The 15704-nt window shown below is 45.1% G+C and overlaps 1 protein-coding gene across 7 annotated transcripts in view; it reads right to left on the minus strand.

The window, feature by feature from the left end:
* The window catches only part of GPM6B (glycoprotein M6B), a 143624-nt gene that overhangs the window by 32234 nt on the left and 95686 nt on the right, over window positions 1-15704 (minus strand). For 3 of the 7 annotated variants that reach the window (XM_017670499.3, XM_017670509.3, XM_017670518.3), the window contains exon 1: window positions 7959-8399. The exons of 2 other annotated variants lie outside the window; for them this stretch is intronic. In XM_017670499.3, coding sequence (XP_017525988.1) covers window positions 7959-8019 — 61 coding nt within the window. In that variant the 5' untranslated portion in view covers window positions 8020-8399. Of the gene's footprint in view, window positions 1-7958; window positions 8400-15704 lie in introns of those variants that run through there. 2 more of the 7 variants (XM_017670524.3, XM_017670527.3) reach the window with 1 other exon arrangement.

The following is a 15704-nucleotide window of genomic DNA, read 5'->3' on the forward strand; positions in this document are numbered from 1 at the left end:
AACCAGCACCATAAACTGAGAATGTTACAGTGTCCTCCTCCATTTTCAAATTTAAGTTTATAAAAGTCACCAAAATTGTCTTTTCTTTCCTTATTTTCTCCACACCCCTCCCCCCCCAACCCACCCCTTAGAATGCTCACTTGGGGCAGACACTATTTATAGTGATAATCTGGCTTCTCACAGTAATATTTTTCTTGAACCAACCAAGCACCATAATTATTGCAACAGAACAAGCAAAGGTGAATACGGGCTTCCTCTGCACGATGGGACCCGGTTCCAGCCTTGAAAATCTGGCAAATAGCCCTGCGATCTGCACAGTCTTGCAGGAAACTCACACCCTCCCACTGACATCTGCGGCACCCTCTCACCCTCACCTTAAGCTCAGTACTTCAGAGTCTAGAATGTTCTGGATTAAATCCTGTTCCAGTCATCTCCCAGTGTTTGACAGAGAAAGCGCTGCCGGTCTGGGGCTCGAATCACTGCTCACTCACACAGGGTGGCAAGTGGGGCCCTTGGAACTCAGGTCCTCCTCTGAGAATATGACTACACTTCCCACTTCTTAGGGGATTGGAGAGAAAAATATCTACCAATTTGCCCAACACAGAGTACACTGCTGGTAACTAGCAGTTGAACCACCCCTTGAATTATCTTGAAACTACTGAATTTTAAACTAGCTGACTCTAAACCAGCAGTTACCCCTGAATTATCTTGAAAGCCCTAAGAGGTCATAAGGTCACTGTGGCCAGTTTATGCCTGAGGATCCCATAAAACCGAGGAAGGGGGTATGCCCTCTGGGGCAGCACAAATGCTTAAGGATAAAAAAATGATTGGGACACCGCTGTGGGTAACTATTGCTGCTCCATTTGGCATCTCTGACCTCCAAGGACACGAATAAGCAAACCACCCCAGGGGGCACGGATGGCCCCCCACGGCCCCCCACACTCCCAGCTCCACTCTCCACACCCCTGAGAGCTTTTCTTTCCCACTGGGAAGTAGAGACCCACTTTTCTAGGTGGTGTTTTAGAGAAAACTTTTTTGGCTTCAAGGTAAAGTAAAAATGTCTTTTAAAGACATTTAAAAGGGAAAACAGAACTGCTGGGAGAAGATCAGATCCGCACTCTGAAACGGTCTGCTGCTGCTGTTTTGGTGGTGAGGAGAGCCGCAGTCACAGGGCTTCTTCTGCAAAGCACACCGCACCGGTCCCCCCGTAACCTGCGGCCACACAGCCTGTCCCAAGTGCCCTTCAGCACAGGTACTACGATTATACCATCTCTGCAAGCGGACACAGCCAGGGCGATGGGATGGCAGCTGGGGAGGCGCATCCGGGACACACCAGGGCAGTTTGACCCCCAAGGGCACAGTTCCGGAGCCACGTACTGTGGCCTGGGCATTGGCTGCAGCTTTCTGTTCTTTAGCTGAGGCACTGGTCGCCTCAACATGAGTTTTTCTGAGGTCTGTGTGGAGGGGAGCTGTGCTTCTGGCCTCCTGAAGAAATGTCACAGGTCCCAGGCTACTTTGTTATTTCAGGGTTCTTAAAAGTTCTTAACTCTCAGCCTTCCCTGAGTTTAGATTTTTGCTTTTCTGTGCAGGAGATTCTCTCTCACACATGGGCGTGTGCTACATTCTCCAGAAGCAAAGACACCCAGTGGGGCTGGTGGAAAGAACCAGAAGACAGTCAAGTCGCCTGCTGGTCTGATCTGATTTCCTCTTGGTGAAGTGCCCATGAGCCCTCCATATCGACCTCAGGCCAGGGGGATTCCAAGTAGTTTGATCACCTTTAATCTGCAAAACTTTCATCCTCCTTTAAGAAGAGGATGAGGAAAACTTCCCTCTCTCCATGCCCAACACACAGTAGGTGCCCAGGTAAATGTCTGCTGCACACAAACATTTGGTTGAATGCAAGGGAGCGCCCTGGGACCTGGGGACCACAAAATAGACCTCCAGGTCCCCCAGCCCACTCAAGCCAGGCCATGCAAAATTCAGGGAATCTCTGCATGGGATTCGTCCATCCTCTGTCCTCATCTCCTCCCGTAAATGGGGAAGTCGCCAGACCGGCCTCTGCCACAGCAGCCAGGAAGTAGTAATGAGAAGCCACGGGCACCCAGTGCTAACATGCTCTCTGGGAAAACATGGCAGCCGTGCCTGAGATGCTTAGTTCAGCATGAAAATACTAGTGTACTCCGGCGCATGCAGAGACGGGACCGGCCAGTGGAAGCGTGCTCTCCCATCTGCTGGGAAGGCCTTTTGTAAATCTTTAGACATGAAAGAAAAGAAAATCATGTCTATTTTATATTTTTGAGCCAAACCAAAAGGCATTAAATATAAAATTATTTACAACATTTCAAAGAGCACAGTATACATCTTGTTTAAAGGGACAGGGTCCCAACAATTAGAAGGGAGTGACGTGATTCCCAGGAGAAGCCTCCGCTTCAGTGGTTAATTAAAACGCTGGCAATTCTGGGCAACGGTCAAGAAATGGGAACATGTATAACCCCAGGAAGACCCTGGTAGGGTAGCTTGCAAATGTTCCCCTGAGAGAGGAGAAGACAGGGATGGGCAGGAGACCAATCTATACTGTTGAAGCACAAAAGGCTGTGACATCTGAGGTACTATTATTGATGGTTGGTGCTGAGGTAAGCGGTGGCCGCTGAGGGCGAGACACGACTGTGGGTGGTCAGCACCCAAGGTGGGTGTGAAGCAAACAATGGGAAGTTGAGGAAAGGATAACAAAACAATGCCTTGTACACCTTTTCTCATGTCCTTAGTGAATGTGATTTAGTGACAAGTCGGAACCACTGAGTTGCAGACTGGTATACTTTTTAGCATCTAGGAAATGATCACTGGAAAACTGACAGAGACCATGCTTCTAGAAAGCCCATACTCACCGGGCAAGGTCTTTGGAAGCTGTATCTACCATCCTTTACTTTTAGCTATTATTTAAAATATTAAAGGAAAGCTGTAACAACACTATCGAATACAGCAGAGGTCAGCAAACATTGGCCCTGTTTTTGCAAATAAAGTTTTATTGGAGCACAGCCACATCCATCATCTCTATTCTTTCTGTGGTCGTTTGATGCTATAATGGGGTATATTTTAGTAGTAACAACAGAGACTGTGTGGCCCACAGAGCTGAAAATATTCTCTCTCTGGCCCTTTACGGATGAAATGTGCTGATCTTTGATATCGAACATTATGATATGATAGCTAGTAAGGTTTGAATATATAAAGAATTAACCAAATCAGCCTATAAAATAGGAAATGATTTTCTTATGTGCCCTCTGAAGGGAAACACATTGGGCTGGCCAAGCATCAAAATTCTGTCTGGCATCATCATCTGCTAGTTACTCGGCCACCAACCAGCAAAATTATGGTCAAAATCAAGATCATCCTACATGTAATGGTCTCTGAGCTGGGTTCTACTCCTATGTTGTAAGCAGAGCGAACTGAGGAAGGATGCTGTCTCGGAGAAGAACACTACTAAATGAATAAATAGAGGGACAAATGATGAACAGTGAGGTACATTTGTGAAGCTAGGATGGTGACCTCCGTCTCTTAAAAGCCAGGGTGTGTCGCCTCCTTCATCTGTCCCACAGCCATCCCTATTCCTGGCCAACCATATCACTTGGATGGACATTTGGTCCCAAGGAGAAAAAACTGAGAGTGTCTCTGGAACAATCCAATTTATGGCCAGTCCCAGTGAGGGGAACTTTACACCACGGAGACACTGGCTACTCCATGTGTTCTCAGATGCATCAAGGCTAATAAATCGTATTATGAAGATAATTTACTCTAAACTGACCTGCACTTCCCAATAACAGAGAAGCATGATTTTTAACATTACAATCTGAATTCAAGATTTCCACTGAATTTCAAGGCAAGCGAATCTGGGTTTCCAGTCAGGGGTCAAAATGCTTGTGTATGCTAATGGAAATGACGATAACAAAAGTAGGAGATGCACCAAATGGCTGGTTGAGATCTTCTCCACACTTAACATTTCTTGGAAAAAGAAATTAAAGCAAGCTGTAACATACCTACCACATATGTCCAGCACCATCTGGCCAGCCACTCTTTTCTCTACAGCCTATTCCCCAGACACCCTCTCTTCAAATGTCCTCCTTGGCAGATTCTTATAGGAAAAAAACTGCATCTTAAACTCTCTCTGTACCATATTCATATAATCAAGTTAGAAAATGACAAAAAATATCTCAAAATCAAATAATTTATGGATCACCAGGAATAGGGTGACATGTTAAATACATCCCTCTGGCTTTTAGCATACAGGTCAGATATTCCAGAAGAGTGTTTTTCTTCCTAAACGAAAAAAGAGAGGGCCAGAAGTGCATGGATTTGCTGAATTAAAAAAAACATATATAAGAAATTTCATCATTTGATTGAAAAGTTAAATGGATATACTAATTTTTTAAACAAGCCAACAATTTGAATTCATTTCTTACTTTGCCTATGTCCTTAATTTATGTCAAAATTGCACATTATTTCAATTTACATTTTTCTTCCTATGTGGTTAGAAACTTAATTTGGTGGCTGATATTCTTGAATTCATTTCAGTGATGATTCACAGGGGCTTAACTAGCCTGACGGCAATTGTTCCAGTAGATTCCAATTTCCTATGTATAATAAAAATAATTTTCATCCCAGATACTTAAGATTTTATTTCACACACTAGAGCAACTAATTCCATGGTTTTTTACCCCTTGATTACACATGTCCAGCAATTCCAGATGCACTGGTTTTCACAAATGAATTGACATCAAGTAATACTCCACAGAAACAAATAGGAGCCGAACTCTCCTTGTCTTTATTACTGAGTCCCGTGATTTATTTCTTTTGATTCTGTCTTATTCATTTCCTCCACTTATTCCATTTCAGCAAATCTGCTTACTCAATCCTCACACTCTGATTTAATTTAATGCTTCCAATTTAAAAACTGCCATTTGTAATAATCTGGCATTTCTTACATCCATCTAAGGAAACTGGCTTGCTGTTCTTAAAAATTCCTGAATATCCACTAAATACTTCTTGTGAATTTTGATCATCTACTAGTGTTCTGTGACAAAAGCTATGAGACTGTTTGTTTCAAAAACATGTATGCTTTTTTTTTCTTTTTTTGAGGACTTGGATTATTTTTGTTTAAAATAGGAACAAAGTCATTCTGATTTAAAGAAACAGCTCTCTTTGTCTTACCGAAACTCCCGGAATGTGACACCAACTAGAAAACTTGAGGTCAGTTTATAAAGCTAAATTTAACTTATATTCTTAATAAACACTGTAATAGTTATCCAAAGCTATTAATTCACAAGCTACTGGATACTAGCCATTGGGCAATAATATCCCAAGTTAAGAGACGGGTATCCCTTCTATCACTAACTCTGGAAACCAAATGGGAAAGGAGGGACAGAGGTGAACAAATATATGTGCATAAAACACTCTGTGGGAAGTGACAAAATGTAAATTTAGTAAATTTAATCCCTTGCTGAAAGGCTTAAAAGAAAGAAAAAACCACCCACCCACTCAAGAATTACATAAGGCATTCCCTAATTATGTCAAGGTTTTAACAGCTAATTTCCATAAAGTAAACATTGATGTTATAAATTTAAAATTCAATCTGATGGAATGCACAGACATTTGTGATCATCATTTTATGCCCGTGTGTGTGTGTGTGTGTGTGTGTGTGTGTGTGTGTGTGTGTGTGCCTTGAATGACAATGTGTGAGCAAGCTGGGGAAGCCACAAAGACGATACTTGTGTGAGTTCTTACTGTGCAGCTGCCGTGTGAACTTGTTCGTCTAAATGGAGATTAGTAGGTAAGCTGCCCTCCAAGCCAACATTCATGGTGGCTCACATTGCGATAATGACCCCTGTTGCTGCAGTAAAAATACACTCCCTGGTCCGCATCCTTACTCAAGCATGTACCATACATGCAACACTGTCTTGTGTTAACTTGCTATTTTGGAATTAAACAGCTAGGGTTTATCAATTTTGGTCATTTTTAAAGTTTCTCCAGGAATTATCTTTTGCTTCTGATTTTGTCTCTAAAACCATAGCTAACAAGTTTTCATGTATAGATGGACGATGGATGTAGTGGCAGCCTGTAGATTTGGCATTAAATAAGATTTAATTGACATAAAATACTAACAGTCCATTAGACTAAACACTGATGAGATTCAGTTGTGTAGTAAGGCTTTACATTGGTTCTATACCCCTCACTTGCTTTTCGAGAGAAAAAAGGAAGGTATAGTTTTTGCCGAGACCAAAATGGTTTTATCTGCCCCTGGCAAACACCATATTAATAAAAAGTATGTACTAAACAAAGTCATCTATTTTAGGAAAAAATCGCTCTAAATGGTGACAGGCTTCCTCACAACAATGTGATGACATCATTATATTCCGCAAACTTGCACTCTAATCATCCTGGCAATGAATTTTAAACTTTTATCTCAATTCCTCAGCTTCACATATTCTCAAGAGCTTCTCTCTTATTGCTACTATCTGGTCGTTCATGTAAATTGAAATATACACATACAAGAAAAGGCAGAGTTTTGGGGTTTTTGTTTGATTTTTTGGTTTGGGGCCAGGTAGGTTTGATGCAGGGCTTGAACTAAGCTACCACTTTAAAAATTAAAATGTTACGTACTTAATGCCACTGAATTATACACTTAAAAATGGTTAACATGGCCAATTTTATGTTATACGTGTTTTATTGCACTTTTAAAAAAGTAGTTCATTTGAAAAGCAAAATCGCTCTGTTTAGGGTACACTGTTATTACTGTATTGTGTTTCAAAGAAACTCCATATAAAGACAAGCAGCCTCTACCCAGGCGTGCTGTTAGACTGAAATACGTGAAATTGCCGTTTTTGTAGGTGTAAAATGATTGACTATCAGCGATCTCAGATAGTTCAACCTATATTCATAAGTAAAACATAGCTGTACCTCCACCCTTGAGAATTACTATTGTTTCGTGACTGTCGGTGGCAGCAAGGGCTGTGAGAAATAACTTAGCATGGTGGTGGCTTTTGATGTTAGAGCCACTGCGGGTATAAAATAATGTTCTTGAGCCTTTATGATAGTCTGTAACTTTGAGAGAGGGAGATAAATTACAATGCGGTGAGATGCCGTTAGCCTAAGGGTGGCTGAGCTCAGGCAAGGGGGTACCGAACTTGAAATCAGTCATTGTCTAGGAAAAGCCTGATTAATTTTAGCTTCTATCTTCTGCCATTTTCTCCCCACAAAATACTCCCTTCTCTAAAAAAGCCATTCAGTGTGCCAAAATCATGATATGCTCCAAGGTTCCCCTTAAGGAACAGGACCTCTATCAATTTTCCTTCCCCAGATCTCCAAGTCATAATAGCAGGAGATACCCTACCCCCCTTCTATTAGTACTAGGCGACACCTTGACACCCTTTCTCTCAAGCTCCAACTGTCAATGGTTATTACATGTCATAGTCAGGGCCCGACACATGGAAATAGCAAGCATATTCAACAAGGAAATTAGATGATATCCGAACCCACTACCGCATCAGCAAACCAAAGCATCTTTAATATGCGTGTCCCTCTAAGTTCCTCCTCGGCAACAGCAGAAAGCAATGCATTCCACGCCCCAGGAACATAACATGCAGAACCTGGGACCTATGTTATGACCTATTACACTAATCAAAAAAAAAAAAAAAAAAGACAGTTTCGTCCCTCCAGCTACCCAAGGTGACAAACTGCGGATACCCTTCCATGAAATACCAGCTTTGCTGGGCAGCTTTGGAACAGGAATGGGCTGAAGAAAGGCTGTTCTATTAATTTTAACATCAGCCTTTGGGACAAAACCACCCTGAAAGCAAGACCATGCCATCAGAGCGAATCCACAAGAGACACAAAGCAGGCCCCCCCGCCCCCTCGTGAGCACCCCCCGTGAAAAGCCTGGAACCGGCTATTGTCAGAGGGCCGGGTACCTTTTCTCTCTTGGCTTTGTTCAGTATTTTCCTCGGCTGCAGTTTCCATGGCTGGCTTCATACCATCCACCAAAAATGCTTTTTCCCACTCCCCCCGACACACACTTCTCTCCCCTCCTCTTCCTTTTCTCTTGGACTCCCCTCCGTCTCTTATTTACACCGCGTGATTGAGAGGCTCTGTTCTTCACTGCAGTGGATCACAGTCTCTTCCAAGATGTAAAAGTCTCGTCAGCGGCAATTTCCCTCTGCCTACTGGTCTATAAAGACAGCTGCCAAGGAGCAGGCAGCCATACGTCACCGAGGATCCCAGTTAGGAAACAGCCCCTCTGTGCCCAAGTGCGCCCCAGTCTTGATGTGCGGCTGGGAGCCGCCCGCACCGCTCAGCCTCCCTCTGATCCCCTGCACTCCGCTCCAGCTCTCTCCTGCCTACTGCACCCAGTGAATGCTAATTAATTCTCCCAGGAAAGAAGAGATCTGTGACATCAGAGGAGGGGATGTGGAAGAGAAAGGAAACGGCCCCCTCCTACCACGTGACTTGGCTGGTTGGCCACATGTATGTTCCCAGGGCATGCCTGTCTGGCATAAGCAACCACTTTCTTTCCCGTGGGACCCCCATATGGGGCATCACAGTTTGACTGATTTCATTTACCACCAACCCTGGCAGAATAAAGCCAGAGAACTGGCCCACGGTCTCTACTTTATTTGCTTTCTTTAATATTTGTCTCTCACACAATCTCTAGATAGATAGATAGATAGATTTTAAACTATATCATCTATTAAAGAGAGGAGAAAAAATACCTATGAGAGAAGAAACCCAAAACATGGACTTAACAATAGCAATGTAACAATTTGGTAGTAGATTTAGAATTCATTCCCTGTCTGTAACTAACATAGTTGATAATAAAAGAAATTTTAGCTCAAGCCCAATTCATAAAGAGGTACCCTTAGGTAAAAATAAGCCTAATATATGCTACAAGAATATCCAGCTAACATTTTGGTGGCTTCTTGGGATGAAAATAAAAAATCGAGTGGTTTCTCCTATTGGCCGTGGTTATTTCTACCTGGAACTTTATTAGAACCCTCCCTCAAAGTCAAAAGGGTGTTCTTGAGAGCATTCTAAATGTTTGGCCTAAAGGCTATCATACTGATGATTCTGATTGCTGGATTCACAAGCTTCCTTGCACACTCAGATACTATGGGACAGACGTTCTCCATCCATCCAAGCCTTGTAAGTCTTTATCATTGTCTATGAGCCATGTTTCCAAGCATCACGCACCATGTTTTAAGCATTTGGTTGACCCCACTTACCTTCATTTTCCCTATTAAAAAATCTGTAGAAATTCAAGCCAAATATGGGATGAGTATTGATAAACACAGGGTGAAGGGTTCCCTGACCAAGAACAGAGTCTGCTAGTTTCTTAGGTAGAGCACCTATCTTAGAACCAGACAAAAAGACAAGCCAGGGACCACTCTCTCCTAAAATATCTCTCCCAGTTTTGAGGATTTATTGCTTAACACTAAAAAAAAAACAAAAATAAAAAACAATGTGCAATATCCTGTATCAAAATCCTCTAACAACGTGATCTTTTAATACATTAGTTTTAGATAATCCCCAAAGCCTTCTACATTTAATACCTCTGGCCCTGTTAAACCAGAAAAGATGTTTGAAAACCAGTTTAGCTTGTTTCAACATTTTCCTTTAATTTGACATCTCGTTTTTCACTTCAACTATCGTGGAGAAGAGCACGCCCATCATCAACCATTCCCTTTAATTATGGACCCAGTCAAGTTTCTTGTCTCATGGTGAGGGGATTGAGAAGCATGGCAGCCTGAAATTTCAGGTTTTCGAAAAGAGATCCATTTGTGGTGTAACTGTCTCCGTGGGAAACCTGCTGATGTGTCCAAACAGGATGGTCTTAAACATTTTTGCAAAGTCTACTGAGGTGCACTCAGACAAAAAGATGGCAACTGTTGCTTTTCACAGGTCACTTTCCCTTGGCAGCTCAAATCCAAAACACAATTCAATTCGGCACAAAAGGGGACCATTGCGATTAGCTATGTTATTGGTTTTTATTTAAAAAGTATCTAGCGAAATCATTCAATGGCAGAACGGGCAGAACAGAATAATCTTTTTGGCTAGTCCTTGAATGATTTTTAAATGTTGGCTAAAGTGGGAAGGTAGAATACGGAAGACATTTAAAATTTAAGGACAACTCTGGTTCTCTATCATAGTCAGGGAAATGAAAAACATTGGACAAACTACTCACAAATTCTTTGCTTAATATCTTGCTCTACTTTGACCTGGAAAACTACATGCAACTGAACAATTCATCATTTCTGCTTTATTCACAACTTCATTTTCTTTTCATTAGGCTAATATATGACAATTCTAAAAGTTCCCATGTTAACTTTATAAACATCCTCAAACCTCCCTGATGTTTATGATAAACCACTTAAGTCTGAAAAAGGATAAAAAAGTTAGTAGCAAGAAAGAAGAGTATATACATTTATAACGTCTCTGAGGTATGTATCCATTTGTGGCCAGAAAAAGTGGGCATGTAGAAGGAGGAGGATGGGAAATGTCTCGCAGAGCTGAAAAGCTTTCCTCTGAGGCCCCTGTGTTAAGGCAGTCTGACTGAAGAATACTTCTGAAAGCCACAACAGGAAGAACAAATGTTGACACAAAATGCATGTATGAGATGGTACCACACAGAATTGCTCATACTAAGAAGAATAGTAGTTAAAGGACAGGAGTCAACAGCTAGGTAAAGAGGCACGTAGGACAAGACATGGGGAAAGGGTGCAGAACTTCCATGCCCTCTCCCAGTCTGTGACTCTCCCCAGTTCTCCACTTGCTCACCAACCAGGAAGCTCTCCGAACCCTGTCCTTTTGGGCTTTTATGGAGGCTTCTTACATAGGCATGACTGATTAAACCATCATCCATGGTGATTGAACTCAATCTCTAGCCCCTTCTTCCTCCCCAGAGGTCAGTAGGTGGGACTGAGTTCCAACCCTCTAATCACATGGTTGGCTGTGTTGACACCCAGCCCTGTCCTTAGATTCCAAAAGTCACCTCATTAACATAACAAAAGACACCTTGAAGGCCCTCCATTACGGGGAAACTCCAAGGGTTTGAGGAACTCTGTGCCAGAACTGAAGGCCAAATACATATAACCACAATCCCACAGTCTCTAAGTACAGTAAGGTTGCACTGTGTGTCTCATATGCCTGTGATCCAATAGTTGATGGAAGCGCTGAACACAGCAAGACCAAGGTGCGAATCCTCTGTAACCACTGTGGACATCATCCTGGTCAGTTGACTGGTTCACTCATTCATTCATTTATTCATTCAGTCAATAAAGTTCATTGAGCACCTACTGCATGCCAAAAATGGAGTCACTATTCTATGTTCTGACTCTGATGGTGCAGTCAACTGAGGGAGCCCTGAGGACGGGATGACTGCACAGGAAGGCACAATGACCCACCTCCACATCCTTAGCACCGTCACATGGCTAGCAATAAACACCGTCAAATGCCTACTCCTCCCACTTTTCTGGAATTATATTACAGGTTTCTTCTTTCCTCAGGATGATTCTTCAATGGGGAGTCAATCACCAAGAAGGGATACCTCCATATTCCTTCAAACTACTAATTCTGCTGAAATTTTCCCATGTCATGGAACATTTTTTTCCCTAAAGTCCAGCCTCCCACAAGGAGCTAAGACTGCATTTGTGAAGGGCATCTTGGTGATGCCCTCTGACAGTGACAGGCAACTCACAGCCGGTGGGTTTCCCTGAGACCTGTTCTTTCCAATTCATTCCTAAAGTTTCTGGGGCCTAGGAGACACTCATATGCCTTGGCTTAATCCTTCCTTCTTCTTTGCCCCTCCAAGGAAATCAATCCCGAGAGCAACCACCCCAGAAGCAAAGACAACCCCGCTTGACATTCTACTGTGCCTGCATGGAAGGATCTTAAATAAATTGTGTTGTAAAAGAAATTTTTGTTAAGTGACTCCTATTTTCACATTTACAACCTCCATGCTATGAATCAAAGTTGTGTTCTAATTGCAAATATCTGAACCTTTGGAGAGAACAGAATTACAAATACAGAAAGAATTCTTCAATCTTACATTTTAAGCAGAAAAGACACTCCTCAATATAAAGTAGCAATAGTACTCAAAATAATAATACTTCTGTGCTCTGTTCAAAATGTTGCATCAATTTGAAAACACAGGAACTAGAAATATAGAATGGAGCCAGAAATTTAGAATATGATTGTCTAGAAGTGGGTCCTTTCCATAATTAGACCTTCCCGAAGCTCTGTCAATGTGGCAAAGCTTTTGTCTCCCATTACCAGCATGAAATTTGTAATTGCACATCCAGTGTGGGTTTTTAATGCCTTCTGATCCCTTACTCTCATTCTTTTGCTGATGTATTTCCTCAGCCCCTCTTCTGTATCTCTTATACTTTCCTTCATAGGAAATGATGCCACATAAAGCTAAGAGCAGAAATGACAAATCAAGCTGGATGATGTATATGCAAACAGCAAGTATAAGCCATCACCGTTAATGTTTCCTGTTAGTGGCAGAGGTGGTTCACAGGCAGGCCACTGCCATAAAGCTGGCGCATGCCGACCACAAAAAGCACACGGGAGCCTGTTAGTCAAATCTCTTCCCAACCTAATCTGTTGTTTACTTAGTGACAGGCAGAGTCCTCAGTACGAGCTGAAAGAGCCACCAACAGTCATTGCTGAGTTTGGCAAAAGCTACCTGAGGGGTGATGAACCTCTCCCTCCTGTCAAAAATTCCACTGTACCTCATTTTCTAAAGGAGACGAATACGTTTGGCAGGAGCAGGCTGATGTGTCACATGGCAAAAACAGGTGTGGCATGAAAAGTCTCAATATACCAGGCTGGCAAATGGGCACCTGGGCTGGGGAATACTGGGGCGTGAGGCAGTGTGTACATCTCCCTCACTGGCGTGGACCACATGTTTGTCCCAATGTCAAGGTCAGCAGTGCTGCTTCTGCCCTCTCTCTTAAATCAGGGCTCAGCCTCAGCTAGTGACATCTGGGGCCGGCTATTCCCTGGTGGGGTCTGTCATGTGCACTGCAAGATGTTCTGCAGAGCCCCTGGTCTCTACCCACTGGATGCCAGTGGCTCTACCTGAAACAGAAATGTTTCCAGACACTGCCAAGTATTTCCCAGAGGGAAGTTACCCCCAGGTGGGAATCCACTGCCTTAAATCAATCTTTTCTTCTCTAAGTTTCCCCTGGCTATTGGGAGGTTCTGCTGGCCAGTGGCTACACACCGGAGTCATCTGGGAAGCTCTGAGAATACCAAGGCCCAGTTGAGGTTCTGATCTGATAGTCAGAGGTATGTGGTGGGCATGGGAACTTTACAATCTCTCCAGGTAATTCCAGAATGCAGCCAACTGCTGCAGGCAATGGGGACACAAAATGTGTGATACACTGACAGGGACACAACCAGAGCCATTTAATGAAAATTATACAGAGGGCAGTTTGATGGATGGAGAGGAGCCTGGAGGGGCCACACGTGACCTGGGAAGAGGTGGACACTCTGCACTCAGCTGAGGCAGAGACCAAATGGCACCACCGGCACCACCCGCACCACCGAGGTGAGGAGAGGGGATTCAGGGCCAATTCCAAGACTTCCAGCTCGGAGCCCTCAGAGGTGGTGAGTGCTCTCAGGAACATTTGGGGAGAAGAGCTGACAGGTTCACTTCCTAGGGCTGCCATAAAAACGTACTGCAGACTGGGGAGCTTTAAGCGACAGAAATCATTCTGGTAGAGTTCCGGAAGTTCCAAGTCTGAGGTCTTCGTGTTGGGAGGGCTGTGCCCTTTCTGAGGGCCGTGCCCTTTCTGAGGGCTCTAGGGGCGCATCGCTCCTTGCCTCTTCCAGCTGCTGGGGGCTACTGGCTTGTAGACACACCAGTCCAGCCTCTGCCTTCGTCATCACACACAGTCCCTGTGTGTCTGTGTCTCTTCTTATAAGGACACAGGTCATACTAGCGTGGGGCCCATGCTAACCGAGTATGACCTCCCCATAACCTGATCACATCTACCAAGACCCTGTTTCCAAATAAGGGCACATTCACAGGGACCAGGCCTTAGGGCTTCAACCTACTTTTCTGGGGACACAATTCAATCCACAATGGGTGATAAGGAGTCAGAGACGACAGAAACTATCAGGCTTGCCAGCCGCGGGACCAAGGGAGATGGCACCGAGGGGAGACCTTGAGGGGGCCACCCAAGGCAGGGAGCCTCTGGTGGAGAACTCTGGGACAAGGCCCAGGACGCTGGCACACACCCAGGACAGGGCGCTGTTACAGAGGAGGATGCGGTCCACAGTCGAGGCAGCCAGAAGGCGACCACTCGGCAAAGGCCACTGAACTAGAGAATCCCAGTGTCCTGAGTGCCGGTAGAAAGACTAGGATGGAGACCACTCTGCAGAGGGACAGGGAAGCAAAGACAAGTGCCAAGGACAGTGCGCTCTCTGGAGGAAGGTGACAGTGAGGGGAAGGCAAGGAAGGTGGAGACAGAAGGGGCAGCAGAGGAAGCGAGTCCCAGGGCACCTCAGGCACGGCTGATGGAGGTTCAAGAAGATGCGAGTGCAGGCGGCTGAGTGACAAAGGTGGATGATTTCCGGCCCCTGCCCCGGGGATGCCCTCTGCAGCGGGAGGGAGGAGAGAGGAGGTGGAGGGAAGAAGAGCGCTTCCCCAGGATTTCAGGAACTCCACCCTGGAGAGCACACAGGGCCACAGGGAGGCTGGCATGGAAAAGGGCCCATGGGTCCTTGCTGTGGTTCCCATCGCAGCCCTAAGGGGAGGTGCCGCAGCCCCGTGTCACAGGCGATGCAGGGGAAGGAGTGCCGGCCGTGGTCTCCGTGAGGTGGCAGCTGGTGCCGGGTCCACGCTGCTTGGGGATTCGTGTGGCTGCGTCTCCCGGGGGGGTCAGAGACCTGAGGTACACAATCAACATCGCCTCATCCTCGTGTGCGTCCTCACACTGGGGGCAAGCAGGGCCCGCATGATGGAACCACACTTAGAGTCACGACAGAGACAAGGACCATCAGACGGGTTTTCAAACTGGTTTGGTTAAAAAGGAAGGTTCTGCCTCTTCCCAGACACACAGGGCATCTACCAGGAGGCAGACACTGTTCCACTGACGTGTACTTCCTCAGTAATTACCCATCGGGGGGCTCAGATCCCTCATGAGGGTGGCACACCTCAGTGAGCTCACACACGGGGGCTGCCAGTTCACTTGTGCACCAAGCATGTCCCAGCCCCTGACCCAGGCCGGGCCTTCCAGACCCTTCTGTTCGCTGCTCACCTGCAGCTACTGGGATCGCAGTCAGGGCTTTGGAGCAGCATCTACTAAGTTGGCCAGAAACCACCAGGGCCAGAGAATCCTCTCACCCAGACAGGTGGTGGCTCAACCTCAAGGCTGGGTGAAGCCAGGGTGCTCCAAAGGGGGGTTTCCTTACATTATTCACCAAAACCCCAACCCGTGATGCCTCCCCACTCCTCTTCCCCTCCTGAAAGGCACAGTCCCAAGCCCGCCTCCTTCAGGAAGCGTCCTTGGTTGACTCCACCCATTGTCCTCTTCTTCGGATGCTAGCCACCCCCATCTCTCGGTCACCAATGCAAGCCTCTCCAAATACAGCTGTCTGCACTGGAAGGCCGCCTCCTGCTTTTCCCTGCCTCCCGTACAGATGGGAGACAAAGA

The sequence above is a fragment of the Manis javanica genome, chromosome X (assembly GCF_040802235.1).
Source record: "Manis javanica isolate MJ-LG chromosome X, MJ_LKY, whole genome shotgun sequence".
Lineage (NCBI taxonomy): Eukaryota > Metazoa > Chordata > Mammalia > Pholidota > Manidae > Manis > Manis javanica.